This window comes from Hibiscus syriacus, unplaced genomic scaffold (assembly GCF_006381635.1).
Source record: "Hibiscus syriacus cultivar Baekdansim isolate YM2019G1 unplaced genomic scaffold, ASM638163v2 tig00110946_pilon, whole genome shotgun sequence".
In the NCBI taxonomy this organism is placed as follows: domain Eukaryota; kingdom Viridiplantae; phylum Streptophyta; class Magnoliopsida; order Malvales; family Malvaceae; genus Hibiscus; species Hibiscus syriacus.
This window is the reverse complement of record NW_024062927.1, coordinates 487300-513537: the sequence shown is the minus strand read 5'-3', so window position 1 is coordinate 513537 and position 26238 is coordinate 487300. Positions and strand designations below refer to the sequence as shown.

At 36.7% G+C, this 26238-nt stretch overlaps 2 protein-coding genes across 3 annotated transcripts; both read right to left on the bottom strand.

Annotated features, from left to right (window-relative positions):
- On the bottom strand, nucleotides 1-26238 carry LOC120148082. Of its 2 annotated transcripts, XM_039161274.1 has the most exons (8): nucleotides 26177-26238; nucleotides 12928-13169; nucleotides 12699-12845; nucleotides 11148-11343; nucleotides 1892-2017; nucleotides 655-798; nucleotides 346-408; nucleotides 1-266 (listed from the first exon to the last, which is right to left on the bottom strand). In XM_039161274.1, exons 2-8 carry the CDS (start codon nucleotides 13041-13043, stop codon nucleotides 84-86), a joined length of 975 nt encoding a protein of 324 aa, XP_039017205.1. In that variant the 5' UTR covers nucleotides 13044-13169; nucleotides 26177-26238; the 3' UTR covers nucleotides 1-83. The 2 variants fall into 2 exon arrangements, with proteins under 2 accessions (XP_039017205.1, XP_039017204.1); XM_039161273.1 differs by lacking the exon at nucleotides 26177-26238 and having other exon boundaries at nucleotides 2-266; nucleotides 1892-2018; nucleotides 11149-11343; nucleotides 12928-13255.
- On the bottom strand, nucleotides 14168-19365 carry LOC120148053. The gene is made up of 3 exons (XM_039161247.1): nucleotides 19322-19365; nucleotides 18515-18611; nucleotides 14168-14518 (listed from the first exon to the last, which is right to left on the bottom strand). The coding sequence occupies exons 1-3, from the start codon at nucleotides 19363-19365 to the stop codon at nucleotides 14168-14170; spliced, it is 492 nt and encodes a 163-aa protein (XP_039017178.1).

The following is a 26238-nucleotide window of genomic DNA, read 5'->3' as shown; positions in this document are numbered from 1 at the left end:
AATAAAAAACAAAGGCAAGCTAGCAAATATGTTATGAACAATGAACCGTCTTCAAATTTCAAAGACAATCCTGACTAGCAGAGTCAACTTACCTCATCATCTCCGCCAGCAGTAAAATCATACAATGCAGTCCCGAATTGTGGGTTTCCAGAAGACCCGCGATCATCATCCCGGGATTCAAAACTGCGGGACCCGTGGCCAGCTAAGGAGTTTTCAAATGAATCATACCGTTCAGGTGATGTATACGGTGGAGGTTCTTCCCTAATCTGAGAATGTCTGATGAATCAGAACTAAAACATAAATCTGCGATACAAGAATAGATTGCACAGGGCAAAGAATACTTACTGGAGAACCATAGCCCTCATACATAGATGAAGGATTGTTAAACCTACTTCCACCTGATCTCTCCTGCTAGAGGAAGTTGAACCCGGCCAAAATTAAAAAAGTCCATGGCAGAGGGAAGCATCAGTTTATAATCAATAGACAATGTTTCCAAGAATCCATGAAAATAAATGAACCTAGAAGTATGCTGCTTAATGTTAATAGGTAACCCATTCCTTCTGAGAAACTAGTATGAATGAATGAATAGAAACTTAGATAAGTATATCAGAAGAACCACTTATTAACCAAGAATATAGATTGCATTTTATATACCGATGGTTGTGAACCCCCATAAGTAGTTGGTCGGGAACTGAACAATGAAGGATAGTTCATTCCACCAAAGTGAGATGATATGGAAGTTTCAACTGATCCTGTTGACTCGGGAGAAGAAGATCCTGATGACCTGACATCATCTTCCTGCAATTCACAAAATACCATCGAAATGGTCAATATCTCAGATAGCCAAAATGCACATAGTTTCAAACTCTTAGTCTATACATGGAGGCAGTAATCAGGTGGATTTAGGTCAAACAGTCTCCCTCGAGTGCAATTCCGAACGGGGTCAAATTTGGACTCTATTGGGTTCAAGCTGCCAGTTTTTGAGTTTAACATTGATATAAGTTATAACCATTTCAATAAGTTCATTGCATTAATATTAATTTTTTTCATAATCAATGTAAAATATATATCATCAATTATCTAAAAATTTCAAGACAAAACATGATAGAACAGAATTGAAATTTAAAATAAGGATATAGATATTTATATTAATATAATAGTACCATAGTTTTGTCTATACACTCACTCTTGGTATTTTTGTGTGTTCTTATTCTCTTTTTATTCATCATTTTTAATAATTATTTCAAATTTTCAAGAATTTTTTTATTCAACTTTTTCATTAAAAAAAACATTGGGTCATTGAATAATGGAGATTATTATTAGTACAAAACTCGGTTTATAAAGCAAATACTAACTTGTTGGCCAAAAAATAAAAGCAAATACTAACTTAAGAAGAATACTATTAAATGAGCAAATTTAAACATTAGTGCTTAAAAATTATAACAAATTAAACATCATGATATTTAGAATTAATTGATAATAGTTTCAACTTTAACATTTTGCAAAGTTCACTACTTAGAATTAATGAAGAGAAAACGTCTTGGGTTGAAGAATAACTTCATAAATTTAGATCAATTAATTTCCATACCGACTAAAAGTTTACAACAATAAGAATTCAATAAGAGGCATTCAAGTTTTATGGGTTTTAAGTTGGTTCAGTCTTGAGTTTTGGGTCAATACAAGTTCAAGTTGCATGGGTATGGACCTTTTCAGGTTATAGTCATTTCTTGTTTAGAATTTTTTTCCCTCTCTGGTTCAGGAGTGTCTGACATTTGCAGTCAGTCCAAAATGGTCAGAATTTGGTCCCAAACAGGTCTTGTCTAGTCCTGTCAAATTTTGATTCTATCAATCTATATCAATCAACATGTGAGGGATTTGGAAGAAACCATACCTCCATTTCTGTACTCTCCAAAAGTGTCTTGGCCCACATGTCATCATAAGTAACGGAAGGTCTAGAGACAATGTTCTCATCAACATCTGGTGCGTCAGTTCCAGCACCGGCAAGAAATTCATTGACCTAGCATGACGTAGAGACAAGATGAACATCACTTGGAACATTAGTAATCACAACTTAGAAAAGAAAAAGGTAAGGTGCATAGATGTAATCTTGTAATTGTTGAAACTCTTTGAAACTAACTCAGAACTTCTTTCTCAATCAAGGATAACCTTTGGAGTGAGGTCATCCTCAAACCAGTGTGAGACAGTTTAGTGTGTGTTTTATACAATATAAAAAAGGGTAAAGATTCCTTACATTTTATCGGTAACAATTAGGCCTGTAAACGAACCGAGCGCACACGAACGGAAGTATGTTCATGTTCATTCATTTAATAAATAAACGAACACGAACATAAACAAACAATTTTTTTTGTTCATGTTCGTTCATTAAGGAATATAACTTATTCTTTTTTGTTCATGTTCATTAATAAATAAACGAACACGAACATAAACGAACACAAACGAACGAACATAAACGAACATAATAAACGAACATAAACAAACATAATAAACGAACATAAACGAACAACACAAACACAAAAAACAAACTTATTCGAACACAACAAATGAATGTAAAAAAAGTAAACAACAAGAATAACAACTTAAAATTCATTAATATAACCTGCAACTTTAGAGTTAATTTGTTCGAATACGACAAAAACATACATAAATCATAAATAAGCTACATGAACATAATAAAGTCTTAAAGTTAATTTGTTCAACAAAACAATCTTCTTGAAATCCAAACAACTTCAATAATCTTCGTAACATATTCAACTTGCCCTCTGTTCGAACATAAATGAACGAACATAAACGAACGAACATAAACAAACATATAATCGAACGTTCACAAACGTAAATGAACGAACGAGCCCTTTGTTCGTGTTCGTTCATTTAATTAAACGAACGCAAAAACTTGTTCATGTTCGTTCATTTAATAAATAAACGAACATAAACTAACTTTCCGCCGCACGGTTCATGAACGGTTCGCTGAACGTTCAGTTCATTTACAGGCCTAGTAACAATAATAATAATAATAAGTATGCAAGCTTTATGGTAGGGTCAAAAACAACAAAAAAACATGGTGCGGCTGCAAAGTATGATAGAGCTTCCAGGCTGTAAAAGCAAATAGCTTTCTATCATGTTTGGGAGCTGGAGTAATAGAGAAAACATGAGAGAGAGAGTTAGTGAGAGAGAGAGTGAGTGAGATTTCAAAAGGCAAGTTTTCTGTAGGCGAAGTTAGTGCAGTCCAAGGAGGAGGTCCATGGTCAGCGTTCGTTGATAATCTTAGTAGGAGAGTGCATCGAACTGCATTATGGAAATGTTTTAGTCATCATGGCAAAGTTATTAAGGTGTTTATTCCTTTTATTAATAAGAGACCGAAATATAAAGTGTGTACTTTTGCATTTGTTCATTTTGTAAGTAAGGAGGATCTGCACAATGCAGTAGATAAGATGAACAATGTTATGTTGGATGGGAGGAGAATAACAGTGGCAGTAGCGAAATATGAGAAGGTATTTGGGTCCAAGAGTCGGGTAGGTGTTAGAAGGGAGGGTGCTGATAGTGCTGATGGAGGAGGGGTGAAGGAAGGAAGGCATCCATCTTCAGTGGAAGTGGTGGGGAAGACGAATCTGTTAAAAAGGTTTCTTGATGGAAGGACGTATAAAGAAATGCTAGTAGGGGTGAACAAAGATCAAGAGGGTGTTAAACAGAACAATCATAGTAACTTTAAGGAGGTTAGAAAGCCTTTGGAATTTTTTATGCCGGTGGAGGAAAGGGTTTGGCTGAAATCATCCCTGACAGGGATTCACAAGGCACTTTTTGAAGTGGAGTTCGTGCAGAAGGCCATTTGGAATGATGGTTTCAAAGCTAAGGTGATAAGGTGGGGTTTGCCTGGTAGTTTTTCCGTCGGAGATGGAAAATGCGCTGGAAGAGAGGTGGGAAGCTTTGTCTTTCTGGTTTGAAAGACTGGAACCTGTTTCGGATTATGGGATTATTCACTTAGCGTATTGTGCGATCTCCATGATAGGAGTGCCTCTAAACTATTGGTCAGTTCATTTATTTACCAATTTGGCATCCCGATGGGGCAAGCTAGTGAAGATTAAGGAAGAAACTGTTCAAATAGTGGACTGTAGAGTGGCTCAGATGCTGCCCAGGGTCCAAAGTCCATTTGATATTCTAGAATATGTTATTATTAATACGTATGGAAGGAAGTTCTGTACCAAAATAAAGGTTGAATGTTCTGAGGATTTTTTCTCAGAATTAACAGACTTGGTTGAAGATGATGTTTCTGAAGAAGATCCATGGAAAGAGAATTCTTCGGATTAGAGCCAGGAAACTATTTAATCGAGACATGCAGAACAAGTGGGATTTCAAAAATTGTCAGATTCCCAAGAAAGGGTGGAGGCATGGGTACACGATTCCCCACTACGAAAAAGCTCAGATTTTGAGCGTTTGAATTTGAACAAAGATTCAAAAAATATGTCTTTTGTTGACTTATGTGAGGGATTTACAGCTGTAAGAGCTGTCCCCACCCAGCAGAATGAGCCAAGAAATTCAAATGAAGGTAGAGGTGATTTAATAGAGCTTGACAAGGTTGACCGAGATAATGGGTTGCAAACAGGTCTGCAAACCATGGGAAATAATGGGTTGGATAAAGAGGGTATTAGAACATGTATTGTTTCTCATATTTCAGCATCAAATAATATAGCAGAGCAGTTTCAGCCTGCTGTTCAGTCAGGCACTGTCCACTCATCCCGAATGTTTCCGTCAGTAAATCAGAAAGAGGATTATGTAATCGTGTGTATTTGAGATCGAGACGGGGGGGAGTGAAGAGTTGTGTTGGTACAACTTCATATCATGTATGTCAAGATGAGATTGAGGGAGAGGTAGAGGCATTAGAGTGCTGGAATGTGAGTAAGTTAATGAGAGTTACATTCAGAGGGGGGAAGAAATCATTCATGAAAAAGGCAGTTTCCTCAGTAAAGGGGAGAGAGTTGAATGGGGGAAGTTAAGGGGATAAGCCAAATAAGGTTGTTGATTGAGAAAGATGATTAATTGGAAAATAATGTCTTGAAATGTTAGGGGTTTGGTTAGGAGGGTAAAAGTTAGAGCTGTTAGGAAGTTTATTGATGAGAAGAAACCTTTAATTTTATTTGTACAAGAGTCGAAATTGGAAGTTGTGAGGAATTCTTTGCTAAGGAAAATGGGAGGAAAATTGTTAACTGGTTCGTTAGTTTCTCCAGTTGAAGGATCTGCTGGAGAAATAATAACATTATGGAATGAGAAAGAGTTTGTAGTGCATCAAGAATTTACACAGCAGAATTCACGAAAATTATGGGTTCTTTTGATGGGGATTCAGAGGCATGTTGTTTTGTAAATGTATATGGTTCAAGCGTGGAGTCAGAAAAGGAGCAGTTTTTAGAGAGATTTTGGTTTTTGTGGAGACTGTGAATGGCCCGGTCTGTTTAGGAGGGGATTTTAATGCAGTGCTGGCACATGAGGAGAAAGTAGGTGGTGCTGTAAATTCGGTTTCATTGGGATTATTCAACGATTTTGTGTCTAAAGCAAATGTGGTTGATTTAACGTTGTTAGGAGGTCGTTATACTTGGTGCAATAACAGGGACGAACCTACGTATATCAGATTGGATCATTTTTTGGTTAATCAGAGGTTCCTATCATTGTTTCCCAATATTATTCAAACCTTGCAGCCGAGGTCTGTTTCGGACCATAATATGATTCTGCTAGAAAATTGTGAAATTAATTGGGGTCACAAACCATTCAGGCTGTTTAATTATGTAATGGAAGAGGTTGTTTTTATCGAGATGATGGAGGAGGAATTGCAGAATTTTCGAAAACAGGTAGAAAATAATAACATTTCTAATCTGTTGATGGGAGTCAAGGGGCGGTCAAAAGATGGTCTAATAAAAGATCTTCAGATTCCTGCAAAGATTAACAGCCTTGAGAATGAAATTCAGGCGATGTAATTGGATTTACAACAAGGTAGTTCATTGGTTACTATGAAGGTTTTAGTGGAAGCGAAGAAAGAATTATGGGATTTGTACAAGAAAGAAGAATCGATTTGGTTGCAAAAATCAAGAATGAAGTGGGGTTTGGAAGGAGATAAGAACACAAGATTTTTCCACCAAATTGCAGGAGTGAGAGGAAGGATGAATAGGATCAAGTCTCTAAATATTAACAGTGATGTTATTTCAGATCCTATTTTAATTAAAAAATCAGTGAAGGATTTCTTCCAAGGGGTGTTCAACCAAAACGATACCTTGGTTGTGGAAGAATTGGATTTGGAGTTTTAAAACTTTTATTAGATCAAAACAGGGCTCTTAAAAATACATTTTTTGAAGAAGAAATCTGGGAAACAATTGCGCATTCGGACAACAATAAAGCACCAGGCCCAGATGGTTTGAATTTAGGGTTTTTCAAGAAATTTTGGGGAAATTTGAAAGAAGACTTGGTGGTGCTTTTTAGATAATTTCACTAAGGGAAGGTATGGGACTCGGAGGTGAACCATTCTTTTATCTCTCTCATTCTAAAGAGGGTTAATCTGGAGGAGCTACAAGATTTTAGTCCAATTAGCCTTGTTGGAGGATTATTTAAAATTCTATCTAAGGTTCTAGCTAGAAGGTTAAGCCTTTGTATAAATGAAATTATTAGCTCCTCACAATTTGCGTTTATACCGGGAAGATAGATTATGGACTGCTCGTTTATTGCAAATGAGGGTATCGATTATTGGAGGAAAAAGGGGTTGAAGGGGGTCGTATTTAAAGTAGATTTTAAAAGAGCTTATGATTCCGTGGATTGGAATATATTGACGAAAATAATGTGCAAAATGGGGTTTGGGTATAAGTGGTCTTCGTGGATTAATCAATGCGTGTCAACAGCCACAATTTCAGTTCTCGTTAATGGGACCCCGACAGAAAAATTTAAAACAACAAGTGGTATACGACAAGGCTGTTCATTATCTCCTATGTTGTTTAATTTGGTTGGAGAGTTGCTTCATTTGATGTTGGCTAAAACAATGGAGATAGGGCTGTTTTCGGGCTTTGAGTTAGGAAATCAAGTGAGGTTGTTTATGCTATCACATTTGCAATTTGTGGATGACCTCATTATCTTTAGCAAGGCCACTGTTCGAGACTTGAAGAATGTCAGAAGGGTGTTGTTAATTTTTGAATTGATGACAGGTTTGCAATTGAATTTATATAAGAGTAAAATCTTTCGTATTAATGTGGATCTAGGTGAGTTAACAGGCTAGGCAGTGGAAATTGGCTGCACAGTGGGATTTTTTCCAGCATAATATTTAGGATTACCGTTGGGATCTAAGAGAAATTCTACAGTATTGTGGGAGCCAATTGTCCAGATCTTTTATTCTAAATTGGCTGGTTGGAAGGCTAATTCCTTATCTCTAGCTGGTAGGGCAGTTTTGGTGAAGTCAGTTTTGTGTTCTCTTCCGACTTATTTTCTCTCCCTTTTTAGAATTCCAATTGGTGTGGTTAAGAGATTGAATTCCATAATGGATGCCTTCCTTTGGGGTGGCTCGACAGATAAGAGGAATATTCATTGGTTGAATTGGAAGTTAGTATGCAAGCCGAAGAGGTTGGGGGTTCGGGAATTCCGAATTTGGCTATTCTAAATAGAGCTCTTTTGGGTAAATGGGTATGAAAATTTGCAACTGAGAAGAATTCGTGGTGGAAAAAAGTTGTGTGTTGCGTGTATAATTTAGACTTTAATACATGCTTAATTACGAATTCTTTGTCTAATCAGGCATCTTGGATTTGGAAAGGAATAATTAATAATTTCTTTTCTAATGATGATTTTGGGGAATGTGTAAGGAAGAATTTGTGTTTGAAGATGGGGAATGGAGAGACAATGCAATTTTGACATGATTCTTGGTTGGGTTCGTTTCCTTTAAAACTTAGGTTCCCAAGGATCTTTGCTCTATCAATGAATAAAGGGGGCAAAGTTGCAAAGTTCATGGAAAATTCTTCATCAGGGTGTTGCTGGGATATTAAATTAAGGAGGAATTTGGTGGACTGGGAGGTGGAACAGTGGATGCAGCTTATGTCCTTGTTGAATTCTACCTCTTTATCATCTTTGCAAGAAGACTGCTGGGTCTGGACAGGGAATAGGGAGGGTTGTTTTTCAGCTAAATCTTGTGTGAAGTGCTATTTTGATTGGGCTGGTAATGAGGAAGATGATGGTACTTGGGACAACATTATATGGACAGAGGTTGCTCCTCCTCGGGTCGAAACTTTTGTTTTGCAGGCTTCTCATCAGAGAGTGGTAGTTAGAGAGGAATTGATAAAGCGAGGAGTTACAGGGATTGAAGACTCGTTATGTCCTTTGTGTGGAAAGTGTGTGGAGTCGGTTTCTCACCTATTTGTACACTGTGAGGTCGTTAGAGGCCTGTGGTATAGATTCTTTTCATCTTGGAATGTATCTTTTGTGCCACCTCAGACTTTGTTGGATTTCATAATCGTTTGGAATGATTTAATCCCGAAATCCACCATTTGGAAGTTCATCCCTAGGGCGGTGCTTTGGACTGTTTGGAAGTGTAGAAATGATATTATTTTTGGGAAATGAATGGTGGATGGCCCGTTATTGTTCTTCCTTGTTTGTTTTAGAATTGCATCATGGTTTGTCGCGAGATTCAATGATGTGCAGATTAATTTTGATTCTCTTGTGGGTGATATTAAATTAGCTGATTTGGGGGTAAGAAGGAAGAAGGATTTTAGAATTGCATCATGGTTTGTCGCGAGATTCAATGATGTGCAGATTAATTTTGATTCTCTTGTGGGTGATATTAAATTAGCTGATTTGGGGGTAAGAAGGAAGAAGGATTCTATTTCTTCCTCGTGTTGGACTGCTCCTCCTTTAGGTTTCATTAAATTAAATGTTGATGGTGCGATGTCTAAGGAGTGGGATAAAGGAGGCATTGGTAGATTGTTAAGGGATGCTTAAGGGTTGCAGCAGGGTTCGTTTTCCGAAAGGATTGGGGTGGGACCTCCTATTCTTGCAAAGCTATTGGCTATAAAAAGAGGGCTGATGTATATTGAGGAGAAAGCTTTGGTTTCATTTCCAAGGGTCATCCTAGAATCAGATTCCCTTAATGCACTGAAATGGATTAAAAATCTGGGTGTTTGTACTCCTATGTTCCAGTCTTTGGTGAAAGACATTGCTGCCTTAGTGGAGAGTAGAGGGGTAATTGTTAGGCATATTTTGAGATATGCTAATTGTGAAGCGGATAAACTAGCTAAAGAAGGAATAGGATGATTATTAGAGTATTGAATTGGTTGCACAACTTTTGAGTTGGTTATTTATGTTATGTGTTTGGTTTTTAAGTTTTATGTTGTAACAAAACTTCTTAGGATGACTATGTATTATTCTGGTATTAATGAATTTTTAGGCACTCTTTTTCTCCTTCCTATGTCTTTCATGTTATTGTTGTAACATGGAGGTTAAGAAGGGGGTTTTTAACGAGGCCTATCCAATTTCTACCAAAAAAAATGTTTGGGAGCTCAATGCATTAATTCTCTGTAGATATGAAAGTCATTTCCGCAACAATTTGTCTTGCAGATTATCAGACTGCTCACATGCATGAAAATAGTTAACGTACAACACTAAGTATGCCCTCTATCAAAAATCAATTAGAGTAACGGTGCACAATCAGCTAACATTTATAGTTGTTATTTTGTAACCTATGGTAAATAGTTAAGTTTTGAACTCTAATTAGGGTAAATTACACACTTAAATACACGTAAGGTTTCAAGTTTCCCTACATAAAAGCCTTTTTCTTTTTCTTGATGCTAGCACTCTTTGGTTCAGTTCTATTTACAAAAGCGATCATATTACTAATTTCATCCAACAGAATTAAGAAAGTAGAGAAATTAAAAATGTCTATTCTAGGTTCACCATAAAGGCTAGTTTTAGAACTCTTTTGGGTCACATAACATACCAAGGACGCCAAATGTGGGAGGAAAAGGAAAATACAAGGCCTTAAGCAGCAAAACTCCACGTGACAAACTGTCAGGTGCTAAACGGAAAAACTTCAAACCAGAACGAGAATGAGTGAACTTACCTTTTTAATTAAAGTGCTTGGGTGACTATTAAGTAACCAGTCAATGCATTCAGAGATTCAAAGTTAGATCAGGATTACAGGTAACCAAGGGCTAAAACTAAAGAGCTGTAGTCCTAGCATCTACAGTAATTTATATTTAATTTTAATAGCTATCTTAGACCAGGATTACAGGTAACCACGGGCTAAAACTAAAGAGCTGTAGTCCTAGCATCTACAGTAATTTATATTCAATTTTAATAGCTATCTTATTTTTTTTACGGTTCATTGGTTCTACAACACTAGTATTCTTCCATTTGGAAATGTTTACTGCTGAAGTATTATTGGCAAACCAACAGAAGCTATATCCGTTAACAGCATCAGTCAAACTTAATTAATTAAAAGTTTCTCAAGTTGGTATTAAATAAATGAACTTATTCGCAAAATAACAGCTAATGAGTATGCCAAGCTTTCCACGCTCAATTGAACTATGGATACTGCACTAATCCTTTAGGCTTTGCTTGGTACAAAGGAAAGAAAATTAAAAAGATAAAATTGGAGGAGAAAAGTAAAAAGATAGAATTTCTTTCTCTTTACAACGGTGTGTGTGGAAGGAAATGTGGAAAAATCAAAAGAAAATTACTTTTCTATTCATTAATTGCTTGGTGGAGTTGAAAAATGAGAGGAAAAAAAGATGAAAATTAAAAAAATGCATAATTTGGAAAATATGCGCACATATTTATCTTTCTCATTTACTCTTCTATTATCATTTCAATTTGGAATAATTTGTTTCTATGCATTATGTTGGAAAATGAACAGCTTTCCGATTTTCTTTACTCTCACTTTCCTTTCCTACCACTAAAAATTTATATTCGTTCCACTTTCTACTAAACCAAACACACCCTTTATGTGTGTGTGTGTGTCTGTTAGTTATTTATTTCCAAGAACCCATCTTTTGTATTGTATCGCGCCCCCAAACCCCGTAAAACAACACACATAGAGACTAGGTATTTGATTCCAGAACTATAATCGTTAAACAGAAGCATCAATTGAATCAAAATTCAGGCAAAACATAATTTCTTAGCCTGTTCACTGCCGGGACGTCACCAAGGTTGGCTGCCCAAGCATTTACTAGATCATCATCGAGCGTATCAGATTCAGTAGCAGCCGGTTTGGATTCATAAACAAGATCAGAAATTCCAGTGGCAACAGCTGGATCACTCAAACCAGTTGATGCACTAATATTATGCCGTGTGCGATATACGTCGATAAGCTTTGCACTTCAAAAGATACAAGGTAAAAAAATGAGAAACTTGTGACTTTAAAATAGAATGAAATACCACAAATCAAACAGAAGCACATGGAGTGCATTTCATGATGTTTTTGTCAGAATCAGCGGTGTAGAAGTCTCATCTGTTTAGGAGTCTTTTATGATAAGAAAGGACAAGCCTCATGAGTATTTGTAATCTCTATTTTTTTTTATAAGAGAGGGACGCCTCGTTAAAAATCTCCTTCATGACCGTAAAGAACCCTGAGTTATCTCGACGGTCATTGGAAGGAGAAAAAGAGTGCCTCATAATTTTATTTATGCCGAACAAACCATTACATTATAACCAATACATAAAGCATAAAACCAATAGAACAGAATAACCTATAGGATCCTAAAACCAGAAATTCACCCAATTCCTATCTCAGCTAATTCATCCGCTTTACAATTACAATTCTACTAACATGTTTTACAACAACACTCTTATCTTCTACCAATGCACTAATTTCCTTGACTAGTGAGCTGAAAATCATAGGAGAAAAACTCGGCCAATTGATCCAATCCACAGCTTTACTACTATCACTCTCCACCATTAGATAGAATTTGATCTTTAGCAGAAATGTCCTATTAGAAGTCAGCAACTCAATTTATTTAAACCATTGTAATATGTTAAATTCAATAATCAAATTTCTCTTTCACAACCTCTTTTATTCTTTCCCTCTTCTTCAGTTTATTTCCCTAGATTATGGCGTGATAACAGCTTAGGTCTTGTTCCTGATCGGGAAAATTTTCACCCAGTGAATGTCGCCAAACCTTACTGGTTCAATTGTGATAATTAATCAACTATCAATACTGCTCACAATCTTATTGAGCATTATTGAACAAAGCACATTGAAGTTGATAGACATTTCATTAAGGAAAAACTGGACAGTGGTCTAATTGTACTCCATTCATCTGTACCAAGAATCAGTTGGCAGATGTACTCACGAAGGGACTAACAAGCAAGGACTTTCAAGAAATTCTAAACAAGTTTGGGAATGGCAAATATTCACTCACCAGCTAGTGGGAAACTGTCAGAAGTAGAAGTCTTTTTTGTGTAGGAGTCTTTCAAGATAACAAGACCTTAGAAGTCTTTATAATCTCAGTCTCTAGATAAAATTTTATCTTTAGCAGAAAAGTCCTATCAGAAGCTAGCAACTTAGTTTATTTAAACTCTCCTAAATTCAATAATCAAAATTTTCTTTCATTACATCTTTTAGCATTTCCCTCTTCTTGGGTTTATTTATGTAGACTATAACATTTTTAAACATGAGATTTGTTTCTTTTTCCTTTTTCTATCACACTACAAAAGGGTGTAACAAGGTTTACCTTATTGGCCCCAAAGGGAGATACTTTGCTCGTGGAACATAACAAAACAATGAAACAAGATCCAACAACCTCTCATGGGTTTCATATAATTTTTTAAGCTCTTCATCTTTCCATTCTTTATTTGCATTATCATGGTTTCGTATTTCCCTGATTATGGACAACAAGAACTTTTTAATCATTCAAAACCAAAAAAAAGTTACAATCAAGTAGGACAGTTCTAAACTCATACTTGATTAGGTCATCTTGTGCACTATACATTTCATCAAGAATTTTGATCATAGGAGTTATTAGAACTCCAAGTCCTGTAATACTGGCTCCTTGATCTTCTCCATTACTTAGATGCATTTCAGATAACTGAGACTGCACACCACCCTGTGCTAAGGCATGTAAAAACTCATATATTTGTAGCCTAAATGGCTCACCAGACCGGATTGCTACCGTTGTAAGAGCTTGAGCAGCAATAATGCGAACCTAATATGTCCATACAAAATAAGAAGAATACAGAAACACATAAATTAGAGCAACATCACTCTAGCACGTTGAAATGTGAAATAAATTTGAATATGATAATATATAGCACGCATAGGCCATTGCCAACAAACACCGAGAACTTATTCAAGGATCATATCAAACAAAAATAATGCTCACATTTATTCAAATGTGTACGTGTTTAATGGAACAAGCTTAACCAAATAGTTTTACTGTGCCACATGCCTAGAACTTCTATTTTCTACAGCAATTTTTCCAACAATAAAATGAAAATCATTGTTTCAACAGAAAAAAGGTTTGCAGCATACTGATATGAGCAGGACATATTTTGGACCTATACCAGACACCTGTCCAACACAGTTGGAGACCGGAATGGGGGCATGCCCTCCAAATATAGAGAAAAACGTAGAAATATTTGGACACACTCGTCTTCAGTTCATCAAATCATAATCACAAGGCAAAGCACCAATAACATTGAAGATTGAGGCAGAAACATGCTGAGCTTTAACGTGCATGTTAAAGCATCTAACAGAAACAAGAAAAATGATCAGACAGATATCATACAAGCTAGTGTCCTGCATGACAAAGAAACTAATCGAGGAATTGATATATTTAAAGTTCTATTTCTGTTAGGGTTTAATTGCAAATTTTATGGTTGAGGGTCATATTTGTATATTATCATTCTAATGTGTTCTAGGAAGTTAAGTTTGGGTTCCTTATCCTATTAGGCATTGCTATTTCTACAGTTCTACTTCGGACCACATTTTTTTTATAAGAGGAGGAGGCCTCGTTAAAAACCCCCTTCATGATTAAAGGAGCGCCTATTGGAATTCCTTAATCAGCGGAAGGAGGAAAAGAGTACCTCAAATATTATTGATAAAAAAGTATTACAAAGAGTAGACTACATCCAATAACAACCCCCTTACAACTGAAAGCCCAAAAAACAAAAAAAAGAACCACCCAAGCTGAAACTCCCTAACTTAGCCAATACCAGATTTAGCTAAACCATCAGCCTCTATATTTGCTGTCCTAGCTACCCAACGAATAAGACCCTCCAAAACCCTTAACCTATTAATAATATCCTTAACAATAGTAACAAACACCCCTGGACATTTATCCAGATTCTTTATCCATTCCACAAACAACTTACTATCACTTTCAATAATTAAACGTTCCTTAAAGCACCATCGAAAGGAATCAAAGAAGATTAAACCCTGCTTGATTGCCTTCAACTCCATCAAGGTAGGAGGACCCGGACCAGCAGCATCTTGGAAAGAACCAAGCACCGAACCAGCTTCATCTCTCAAAATCTCGCCTAGTCCACTAGTCTTCTGTAGGAATTATAGAGATGATTTGTTACCATTTCTATAGAGATATGATTTGTTATCATTCATATAGAGATATGATTTCTATAATCCCTTATTTTAAGGGATCATATCCTAGGATTATTATTTTTCCTTTCTTAGAGTTTCCTACTTTAGAGAGATATTTTGTATATAAATATGTAATCTGTCATATTGAAAAGAATAAGAAATTACAGAGAATTACTCTTATTTCTACATGGTATCAGCTTAGGTTACGGTTTCTTTCCAACCTAGATGATGTCCACAACTTCTTCTCCTACTCCGGAGATCACTTCAAATCCAGAAAATTTTTCTGGTTCTGCTGCTCAATCAGAAAGTAATCTGGTCATGAAAGAACCAGAAGGTAAACCTCATGCTACAGTTTTTTTCTCCTCCCAGTCATCCCCTAATTGGATCATCGATTCTGGTGCTACGGATCATATGACTGGTAATAAGGATTTGTTTTGCAATTTTTTTCCAAACTTTGGTAAAGCTGTCAAAACGGCTGATGGTTCTTTGTGCAAAATAGAAGGACATGGAACTGTTATTCTCAATGACCATATTGCACTTAAAAATGTCATCTTCGTACCAAATCTGGCTTGCAATCTCATTTTCGTTAGTAAACTTTCCACCGACTTGCACTGCTATGCAATTTTTAATGATATTGATTGTACTTTGCAGGCACTGAACTCGAAGAAGATGATTGGTAAGGCCAGCTTGCAGAATGGTCTCTACATTCTTCCTGCCTCTACTAAAACCGAAATCTCGAAATCTTTCACCGCTTTAAAAAAGTTAATAATGTTATGTTATGGCACTATCGTTTAGGTCATCCTAGTTTTCACTATCTTGCAAAAGTTTTTCCTGCTCTATTCTTTCATAAAAGGCCAAATTCTTTTTCTTGCAAAGTTTGCTCTCTTGCCAAACATACTAAATCAACTTATTCTCCTTCTACATATAAGCCTTCTCACCCTTTTTCTTTGATCCACAGTGATATTTGGGGTCCTTCTCGGGTGAAGAATGCTGATAATTGTAAGTGGTTTATCACTTTCATTGATGATCACAGTAGGATAACTTGGACTTATTTGCTAAAAGATAAATCTGAAACTGCAGGTGTTTTTACCCAATTTTATAACATGGTTCTCACTCAATTTGGGTCTAAAATTCAGCTCTTTAAATCTGATAATGGCAGTGAATTTTTTGATAAGTCTTTGGGTGCGTTTTTCAGGGAATAGGGCATAGTTCATATTTGTTCTTGTGTTGACACCCCACAACAAAACGGTATTTCCGAAAGAAAAAATAGACACCTCCTTGAAGTTACTCGTTCTCTTTTATTTACCACTAATGTTCCAAAATATTTGTGGGGGGGGGAAGCCTTATTAACTGCAACATATTTAATCAATCGAATGCCTAGTAAGGTTTTACAATTTCAAACACCTCAATTTATATTTTTGCAATACTTTCCCCATTTTAAACCTATCTCCTCCATTCTTCCACTTAAAATATTTGGTTGTACTGTTTTTATCCAAAACATTGCTCCTAATAAGTCCAAGTTAGATCCTAAATCATTAAAGTGTGTACTGGTTGGGTATTCTTCACTTAAGAAGGGTTATAAATGTTATCATCCTCCTTCAAAACGATTTTTTACCACTATGGATATAACATTTTATGAGCAGGATCCCTATTTCACTCAGGCTGAAATTCAAGGGGAGACATGGAAGGATTTTCAGCCACATTAGGTATCTCCTCCTACTCTTCATTCTCAACCTTCGAAATTGCCACCAATTTTATCCTTACCTACAGATTTGTCACCTGTAACTACTCCCATTGATCCACCGGTAGTACATATCACTACTTCACCCATACCCACTTTAAATACCCTTCCTGAAAATACACCTACTCCCATTCAAAATATTCCACAAACAACACTAATCAAATAACTCCGTTTCTATACAAGGAAAAGAAAACATATTCCTGAGGTTGTTTTGCAATCTGATGCTTGCCGAGAATTGGATTTGGGTCCAGCTACCGAAATAGAAGAAAAAGTCAGTAAGTTCACTTCCCCTACTCTATATGACTTCCCTATTGCTATTAGAAAAGGGGTTAGACAGTGCACCAAGCATCCTATTGAAAAATTTGCTGGTTATAATTCATTGATGCCGTCTTTTCAAGCATTTACAACAAACTTGGATAAAGAACAGGTTCCCACAAGCATAGCTGAAGCTCTAAAGGATTCAAAATGGAGAAGGGCTGTTGAAGAGGAAATTTATGCACTGGAGAAAAATGCTACTTGGACTATTACGGACCTTCCTCAAGGAAAAAAGGTTGTTGGCTATAAATGGATCTTTACTGTAAAGTATAACTCAAATGGTATCATCCAACGATACAAAGCAAGACTAGTGGCCAGAGGCTTTACACAAACATATGGAATAGATTTCACATAAACTTTTGCACCTGTGGCGAAGCTGAATACTGTTCGAGTACTCCTAAGTTTGACTGTAAATTGCGATTGGAAATTACACCAACTTGATGTAAAAAATGCTTTTCTTAATGGCAAGCTAGAAGAAGAAGTCTATATGAAGTTGCCACATGGCTTAAAGTCTGTTGAAGGAAGTAACAAGGTGTGCAAGCTCAACAAGTCTCTATACGGGTTAAAATAATCACCCATTCAAGAGGTTCACTAAAGTCATCCTAAAAAACGACTACAAGCAATCCCTCGCCGATCACACTCTTTTCATCAAGGTAACTTCTACAAATAAGAAAGCTATCCTTATTGTGGACGTGGACGACATAATTCTTACCGGAGATGATAAAGAAGAGATTTGCAATTTGAAGAAGTTGTTAAATAAAGAATTCGAAACCAATGACTTGGGAAAGCTAAGGTATTTCCTAGGAATGGAGGTGGCAAGGTCAAAAGAAGGACTTGTGATCAACCAAAGAAAATATATACTTGATTTACTCAAAGAAACTGGTTTTCTTGGTTGTAAGCCGATTGATACACCAATAAAGGCAAGCTTGAAATTTAACAAAGAAGATGGGTCCTTGGTAGACAAAGAGAAATTTCAAAGATTAGTTAGGAAACTAATTTATTTATCCTTGACAAGGCCAGATATAGCATTTCCTGTAAATGTGATAAGTCAACACATGACTAATCCTACTGAAGAGCATATGTCAACAGCAAATAGAATTCTCAAGTACTTGAAGAAAACTCCAGGACACAGTTTAATGTTTAAGAAGACACAAGACAGAACTGTTAAGATCTTTATAGATTCTAGTTGGGCCGGAGACCTTACTGAAAGGAGATCCACTAGTGGCTACTGCACCTTTGTTTGGGGAAACCTTACAACTTGGAGAAGTAAGAAACAATCTGTCGTTTCAAGAAGTAGTGCTGAAGCTGAATTTAGAGCACTAGCATTGGGAATATGCGAAGGAATTTGGCTACTTAAACTACTGAAAGAACTTTTCACTAATTAAGAGGATCACTTTGAAGTTTTGTGTGATAATCAATCTGCTATTCAAATTGCCAAGAACCCAATTCAACATGATTGGACAAAGCATATTGAGATTGATAGACATTTTATTGCTAATCAAGTTAACAAAAAGACAGCCACACTTTCATACATTCCTTCAGAAGAACAAGTTGCAGACATTTTTACTAAGGCTTTGCCAAAGCCTGTTTTCAATAAATTCCTATTCAAGCTGGGATTATACAATGTATATTCTCCAGCTTGAGGGGGAGTGTAGGAATTATAGAGATGATTTGTTACCATTCCTATAGAGATATGATTTGTTACCATTCATATAGAGATATGATTTCTATAATCCCTTATTTTAAGGGATCATATCCTAGGATTATTATTTTTCCTTTCTTAGAGTTTCCTACTTTAGAGAGATATTTTGTATATAAATATGTAATCTGTCATATTGAAAAGAATAAGAAATTACAGAGAATTACTCTGATTTCTACATCTTCCAATCACCACTTACGGCTACATCCACATTCAGCTTTAGAAATCCTTTGGGAGGAGGGGACCAAGGAATCTGTTCAACTAACAGATTTATAGAATTCGAGAAGACATCACCACTTCAGACCACATATTTGTTCAAGTTCTATGTAAATAAGAGTCCTATTTAGTTGTTTTGCTAGTTTGTTAAAAGTCCTAACTGTGTGGGATTATCTTATTATATATTAGATTGTATTTGATTGATTGAATAAGAGAATTTTTCGTTCACCAAAACTCTCTGAAAGAAAATCCATTTCCTTGTCAAGAAAGCATTTTTTCTTTTTAAAAAGACGAATACCAAATCACTTTTTTTTTCTTAGCTCAAATTATGAGATAAGGCTAATATTGTTGTGAGATGATATGCAAGGAAAAATGATGAGTTTTACTTAAGTTTGGTAGGAAACATTAGTTGGGGGAAATGAGACGTAAATAGGAAACACAACTCCATTATGGCAAGGTTCTTATGAGGAGGAGCAAAGAAGAATAAGGTACATTGGGTAAATTAGTTGACAGTGTGCAAATTTAAAGACAATGGTAATTTGGGAGTGATGGATCTCAACCTAATGAATAGAGCTCTTTTAGGGAAATGGTCTTGGAAGTTTGCAAATGAAAAGGATTCTGAGTGGAGACAATGGTGGTTTGGGAGTGATAGATCTCAACCTAATAAATAGAGCTCTTTTAGGGAAATGGTCTTGGAAGTTTGCAAATGAAAAGGATTCTGAGTGGAGGAAGTTGATTTGTAGCAAATATAATCTAGACCAGAGTCTACTGCTGCTCAATAATAGGTTACCTGCTCAGGCTTCCTGATTGTGGAAATCGATGGTGAATAATCATTTCAAAAATGATTCCTTGGGCTCCAAATTTTGTAATATGCTTCGAGTCAGAGTGGGTAATGGTTAGAACATTCGATTTTGGCATGACACTTGGGCGTTAGATTTTCCCTAGACTTTTTGCCCTCTCTACTAATCAGAATGGAAAGTTAAGGGCGTTTGGTGAATTTCAAATTTCAGGTTGGTTTTGGCATATTGAGATGAGAAGGAATTTGAGCAATTGGGAGTTTGATCAATGGGTTGATTTGTTGACAACAATCAATAAAATAAGTCTCTCGGAAAACTCGAGAGATGGTTTAATTTGGAGAGGAGATGGGGAGGGTATTTACTCTATCAGCTCCTGTTTGAAATTGTGTTCCATTGGTTCGGAAGTAGATCCTTTTTAGAAGGGTCACCTTTGGAAGGGTTTGGTGCCTCCAAGGGTGAATACTTTCATGTGGCAAGTTGTTTATCAAAAGTTGGCCGTAAAGCCTGAATTATTAAAGAGAGGTGTTCCGGGGATTGTGAATTCTTTGTGTCCTTTATGCAAATTGGAATTGGAGTCCTCCTCACATTTATTCTTCACTTGCTCAACTACGTGGGGTTTGTGGAATAAGTTTCTGGATTTGTGGAAAATCTCAACTGTCATTCATGAAAACGCACACAACTTTCTCTCAGCTTGGGAAGAATTGGTCTGTCATTCGACCATTTGAACCTTTATTCCTGGTGTAGTTTTATGGACAATTTGGAAATGTAGGAATACCATTGTCTTTGAAATGGGTGTGTTTCACCAGGTTCAATTATTCTTCACAGCAAGGTTCAGATTAACATTTTGGTTCTCAGCTAAATTCAACAATGTTTCCATCTCAAAGGATTCCCTCATCATTGATCCCTCTCTTGGAGATCTTTGTTTTGTTCCAAAGAACCAGATTTTTAAACAGATTTCTTGGTCCCCTCCCCCTATGGGTTTTCTAAAGTTGAATGTGGATGCTGCTGTCAAAGGTGATTGAAAGACAAGTGGATTAGGCAGAATCCTAAGAGATGAGACTGGTACGGTGCTAGGTTATTTTCAAGAAGTTGTTGGTCCAGGTCCTCCTCCTTTAATAGAATTAAAGGCCATTAAATAGAGCTTAATCTTATTTGAATCTTCTCGTTGGTGTTATAAGAAACGTTTGATTATTGAGAGTGATAGTAAGTCATCAGTGGAGTGGATTAAGAATTTGGATAAATGTCCAAGTTTGCATGTTTCTATCTCTAAAGAAATTGCTGATAAGTTAAGAAACTTGGAGGGCTTTATTCGTTGGGTAGCTAGGCTAGCAAATGCAGAGGCAAATGGTTTAGCAAAGTCTGGTATTGGCTAATATAGGGAGTTGGTGGATGGGTTGTTTTTTTTGTGTTTGAGTTTTCTATTGTATGGGGGGTGATCTTGGTTGCATTCACATACTTTGTACTAATCTTTTAGTAATAAAATTTGAGGCACTCTTTTCCTCCTTCCGCTGATTATGGAACACCTTTGGGTGTTTTAGTAATCATGAAGGGGTGTTTTAACGAGACCTCCACTTCTAATCAAAAAAATAAATAAATAAAAATATTTGACCTCTCATTCTTTTATATTTATTATTGAGAAGCAAAAGGGAAAAATATATATAATATAAAAACTTTGATAAAATATTGTATAGAAAGTGCTAGTTTCCATTAAATAATATTTTGTATGAGAGAATGAGCGCGCTAGGAAGAGAGAGAATTAGAGAAAATTCAAAAAAATCCATTTTTTCTGTAGAGGAATGGACTGTGTTCATTGATAATCTTAGTAAAAGGGTCTCTAGACGTGTGTTAAGGGATTTTTTTAGTCCTTGTGGTCAGATTCTAAGAATTTTCATTCCAAGATTTTTAGATAAATCTAATTACAAGTCCTCGACGTTTGCTTTTGTCCAATTTGCTGAGGAGGAAAGTAGGAAGAAAGTAATCCAGTTTGTGAATGGGAAGTGGTTTGATGGGAAGAGAATTTCTGTTGGGGTTGCTATGTATCAGAAGAATAAGAGGAGGGAAGAGGATAAGGGGAAGAGAATGGTGGAGATCAAGTTAGGGGGAAGGGATATTTCAAATACTAGAAGGAAGTTTGAGTTGGGTAGAGGTATGAGAGACGACAGATCATATAAGGATGTAGTAATTTCTGAATGTAACTTGGAGGGTGTTAAGAAGAATGCTCCTGCTGTGAGGAATATTTGGGAGATGCATATTCTATCAGACAACTCAGAATGGGTGAAGAGATCATTAACAGGGATAATGAAACCTTCTTTTAAACTCGTTTTCTTAAAGGAAGCTTTGGAGATGGAGGGGGTGGAAGTTCAGATTGTGAGATGGGGGTACGTATGGAATGCGTGCATCATTACATTCAATTCAGTTGAGGAGTTCTCTCACGTATGGATGAATAAGATGAAAGAGTTACTCTTGTGCTTAGACTGGTTGGCACCATTATTGAACAAGGATGGAGTTCCGATGGCTCTTTGTCAAATAGAGTTGTATGGATTGCCTTTGTTATGTTGGAATGAGTCATTCGTGAAGAAACTTTCTGGGAAGTGGGGTGATTTTATTTGTTTTAAGAAGGAACCAGTGACCAGATCCGACTTGTTGGTGGCGAAAGTTTTGTTAAGGGTGGAAAGTCCTTATGATGTTCCTGAGACGGTTACGATTGGTTCTGTTCTGAAAAAACCAGAAGAAGCGGGGAGGAAGATGGTGGAGAAAATTTCAAAAAAATGTAACAGTGGTTATGTCTTATCTAGGGAAGGGGTTGGGAGATGTCTTTCTTTGGAAGCAGATGGGGATGAGTTCTCAGATGATGGTACATTCAAAGTCATATCTTGGCTGAATAATGGGCATAACAGTGGTGTGAATGGATTTTGTGGGGGATAAGTCGCATCGGGTATGTCAACAGCAGAAAATTCAAATTGTGGGCTGTCAGGTTTCTTGGAAAATATGACTAACCAGATGGGAAGTCATGTGGGCCTGGGATTGAGGGGTTCAAATGATCAGGTTAACTTTGGTCAGTCAGATGATAATGAGGTAGTTGGTTCTCCAATTAAAAAACTGATTCCTAATGGGTCTGCTTACAATATAAAATGGGTTGGAAAAAGGTTTATTCTACATTCCAATCCCTGTTCTGAAAATTCCTTGAATTTTGTTGATGAGGGAGAGGTTGGGGTGATTAAGGAGAATATGTAGGGGGAGATGGAAGTGGTTCCAAGTGAACAGGGTGTTGAATTGGAGATAGTTCAGTCTGCTGACCAGATGAGTCTGGATGGAGATCATGTATGTAGCTTTCAGACCCATAAGTATGCAGAAAGGGATATAAGGTCAGAAGATCAAGTAGATGGACTAAACAAGATGAAGAAGGTTATGGAGGATAAGCAATGCAGTCAAAATGAGGGAAGTGTATCAATTCCAAGTGCAAGGATCAGGAATTATGAGAATCACGAGGGAAGTACTTCAAAACTGATGAGGGTGGGTCAAATTTTAGCAAAGGAGGATCACCCAGTTCCAGTTATCAATCATGTGAAATGTAGTTCTCAATCTAAAAGTCCTAAGAATCAAAGGATACTCCCTACCCAAAAAGAAGATGAATCAGAGGATATTGAGAATAGTTCCACATCACTCAGGGAGTGTGTGCTCAGATAGTGAAGTGGCTGTCAATTTTTATAACAGAGTCTATAGTAGGGTTGTTAGAAGGATGGTCAGGGATTCGGTGGATCAAGATAGGGAGTCATCTCAGTCTTCTCAACTTTCAGTTAAAGCTAGGAACGAGGCTGCTGCAACTAGAGAGATCTGCGATTTATTGGGAATTACTTTTAAAGGGGGTCAGCATCTATTAGAGGAAGAGATTTTTAAGATGGAGATGAAGGGGTCTTCCCGGGAAGTATTATTGTTTTTGGTTTGTGTTGGTATGTATGACAGTTATTTTTAATGTCAAAGATTAAAATAATAACATGGAACATTAGGGGTTTAGGAAGAAGAGAAAAAACCAGAGCAGTGGCCAGACTCGTTAATAGAGATAAGCCGGTTATTCTTTTAATACAGGAGACAAAGCTGAATGTTTTCCATTCAGGTCTATGGAGGAAGTTAGGGGCTAATCTTTTGAAAGGTGGTAGCTTTAATCCTGCCGAGGGATCGACTGGTGGACAGTTATTTATGTGGGATGAAAATATTTTTGAGGTCACAACAGAACATATCCAGAACAGATTCATGGCGTTGTCAGGGAAGTTCAAGTTGCTTAACTTTGAGTGTGTTATCATAAATGTATATGGTCCATCAGTAGAGGCGGAAAAAGAGGAGTTTTTCAGGGAATTGTTGTGCTTTGTTCAAGGTCTAAATCAGTCAGTTTGTATAGGGGGAGATTTTAATGCATATTTAGATACCGAGGAGAAATGTGGAGTATCTTAAAATTGGCATTGCATGGATTTGTTTAGATCCTTTGTACAACACACTAATCTTATGGATCTTCAGTTAGTTGGTGGAAGATTTGTTAGCAGAAGAATGCAACAATTGGGGACCGAAGCCTTTTAGATTTTACAATTACCTGTTAGAGGAAGACGTGTTTACTGGATTGGTTGAAAAGTCTTTGTCTAACCCTATAATGGACAATGATAGAATGAGTTTGTTTTCTTTACTTCGAGGAACAAAACAGTAGATCAAGAGGTGGCCTAATAGGAATTTGAGTGGGATATCTGAAGGGATTTCAGAATTAGAAGGTAAGATTAATGGTTTAGGGTGAAGGACAAGCTAAGAAACGGATCCATTGGATAAATTGGAATATGGTGTGTCAACCTTATGACGAGGGTGGCTTGGGAATATTGGACCCGAGACTGGTTAACAGAGTATTGCTTGGGAAATGGGTCTGGAAGTATGCAAACGAGAAAGAAGCTCAGTGGAAAAAATTATTGTGTTGCAAGCTTAATGTCAGTAATTTATCCTTATCAATATGCAATGCCGTTTCTCCTATAGACTCTTGGATTTGGAGAGGTATTTTGAATAATTATGAGAAAGAGGATCAGATAGGGGAGTGTTTGAGGTCCAATTCGAAGATTCAAGTGGGGAATGGTAGATCAATTGAATTTTGGAATGATGTTTGGGTCAATGGCTCTTCCTTAAAGAGTCAGTTCCCTAGGATATTCACTCTATCGATCAATAAAAAAGGAAAAGTGGTAGATTTTGGGTGCTTTGAAAATAATGGTTGGGTTTGGAATATTCAGTTAAGGAGGAACTTATGTGACTGGGAATTGGATCAGTGGATGTCATTAATGCTTTTGATTAATAATATTCGCCTGACTTAATTAGTAGATGATTTCCTTGGGTGGTCGGGGAATGGTGATGGTTTGTTCTCGGTTAAGTCATGCAGAATGGCTCTTTCAAGCAGAAATGGAGATACTTTTCAGTAGAAGAAGTGGGTTTGGTCTAGTTTTGTACCTCCTAGAGTGGAAACTTTCCTATGGCAGATTTCTCATAGGAAAGTGGTTGTTAGAGTGGAACTTAAGAAGAGAGGAGTTAATCTGGAAAATTTCCAGTGCCCGTTATGTCATAATTTTGAGGAATCAATTCAACATCTTTTTGTATCTTGTTCGGTTGCAATGGAGCTGTGGAATAGATTCATAAAGCTTTGGGATATTTCTACAGTTTTGCCCCAAGATCCTGCTTCACTACTTTGTTCTTGGTCTTATATTAGGGAGTACTATACCATCTGGTCCCTGGAGTAGTTTTCTGGTCACTATGGAAAGCGAGGAATTCGGTGGTATTTGAAAACTGGAATTTTGATAGATCATCTCTGTTTTTTTAACCAGATTTAGGCTGGCTAAATGGTTTTTAGCTAAATTCCCCCTTGTTAATATTCAGGTTGATTTATTAATAGGGGATCCATCGCTTGTGAACAAAATCCTTACTAAGCTATCTAAGAAGAAGAAGGTTATTTGTTGGTCTCCGCCCCCTCATGATTTCTTTAAATTCAATGTTGATGGGGCGGTGAGAGGGGATGGGCTGCAGGGAGGAATTGGAGGAGTTTTGAAAGATTCTAACTACTCTATTTTAACCTCTTTCTCTATGGCTGCGTGACCTGGTCCTCCTATGTTTGCTGAGTTAAAAGCTATTAAGCAGGGAATTGATGTATTTCTTTCATCGGAGTGGGCAACGAAGGGAAGACTTATCCTTGAGAGTGATTGCAGGAAAGCAGTGGATTGGATCTTGATACCTATTTATGCCCTAATGTTTTTTAGTTCTTTAGTTGAGGAAATTGGGGCCTATGTATCTGCTAGGGGTTTTATTATTAATTGGATTCCAAGGAGTTGTAATTGGGATGCAGATAAGCTAGCAAAAGAGGGGATTGGTTGAGGTGTTCTGTTTTGTTGTTGTAGTGTTATGTATTTTATCTAGGGAAGTTTATTATGTAAGTTGTATCTTATGTAATTATGGGTTATTAATAAAATGAGGCACTCTTTTCCTCCTTTCGCTAGTTGCCTTTTTCACAAGAGCCAACTAAGAGGGAGGTTTTTAATGAGGCCTCCTATTCCTATAAAAAAATATTGTATAGTATTATAAAATTTAATTAATTAAAATATTTAAAACAAAGGCTGGAAATATTTATAACAAAGTGTCAACGATGGCAATTTATCTTGTACATTTGAGGTAATACTAGCATATGCCCCCTAAACCGTGACAGTTTGGTACCATCCAAATCTAATTACACACCTAAGCAAATGTCAATAAAAAGGAGCACAAAGCATCATATGTTTAGAGGAAATAAAGATGCAATCATAGAAGAAAGTAAGAAACACATCAATTGAAACTCATACCTCCTAGCTACCACTGAAAGCACACCTCTAGAGGCGAGTCAATGCACCTACTAGAGTGGGAT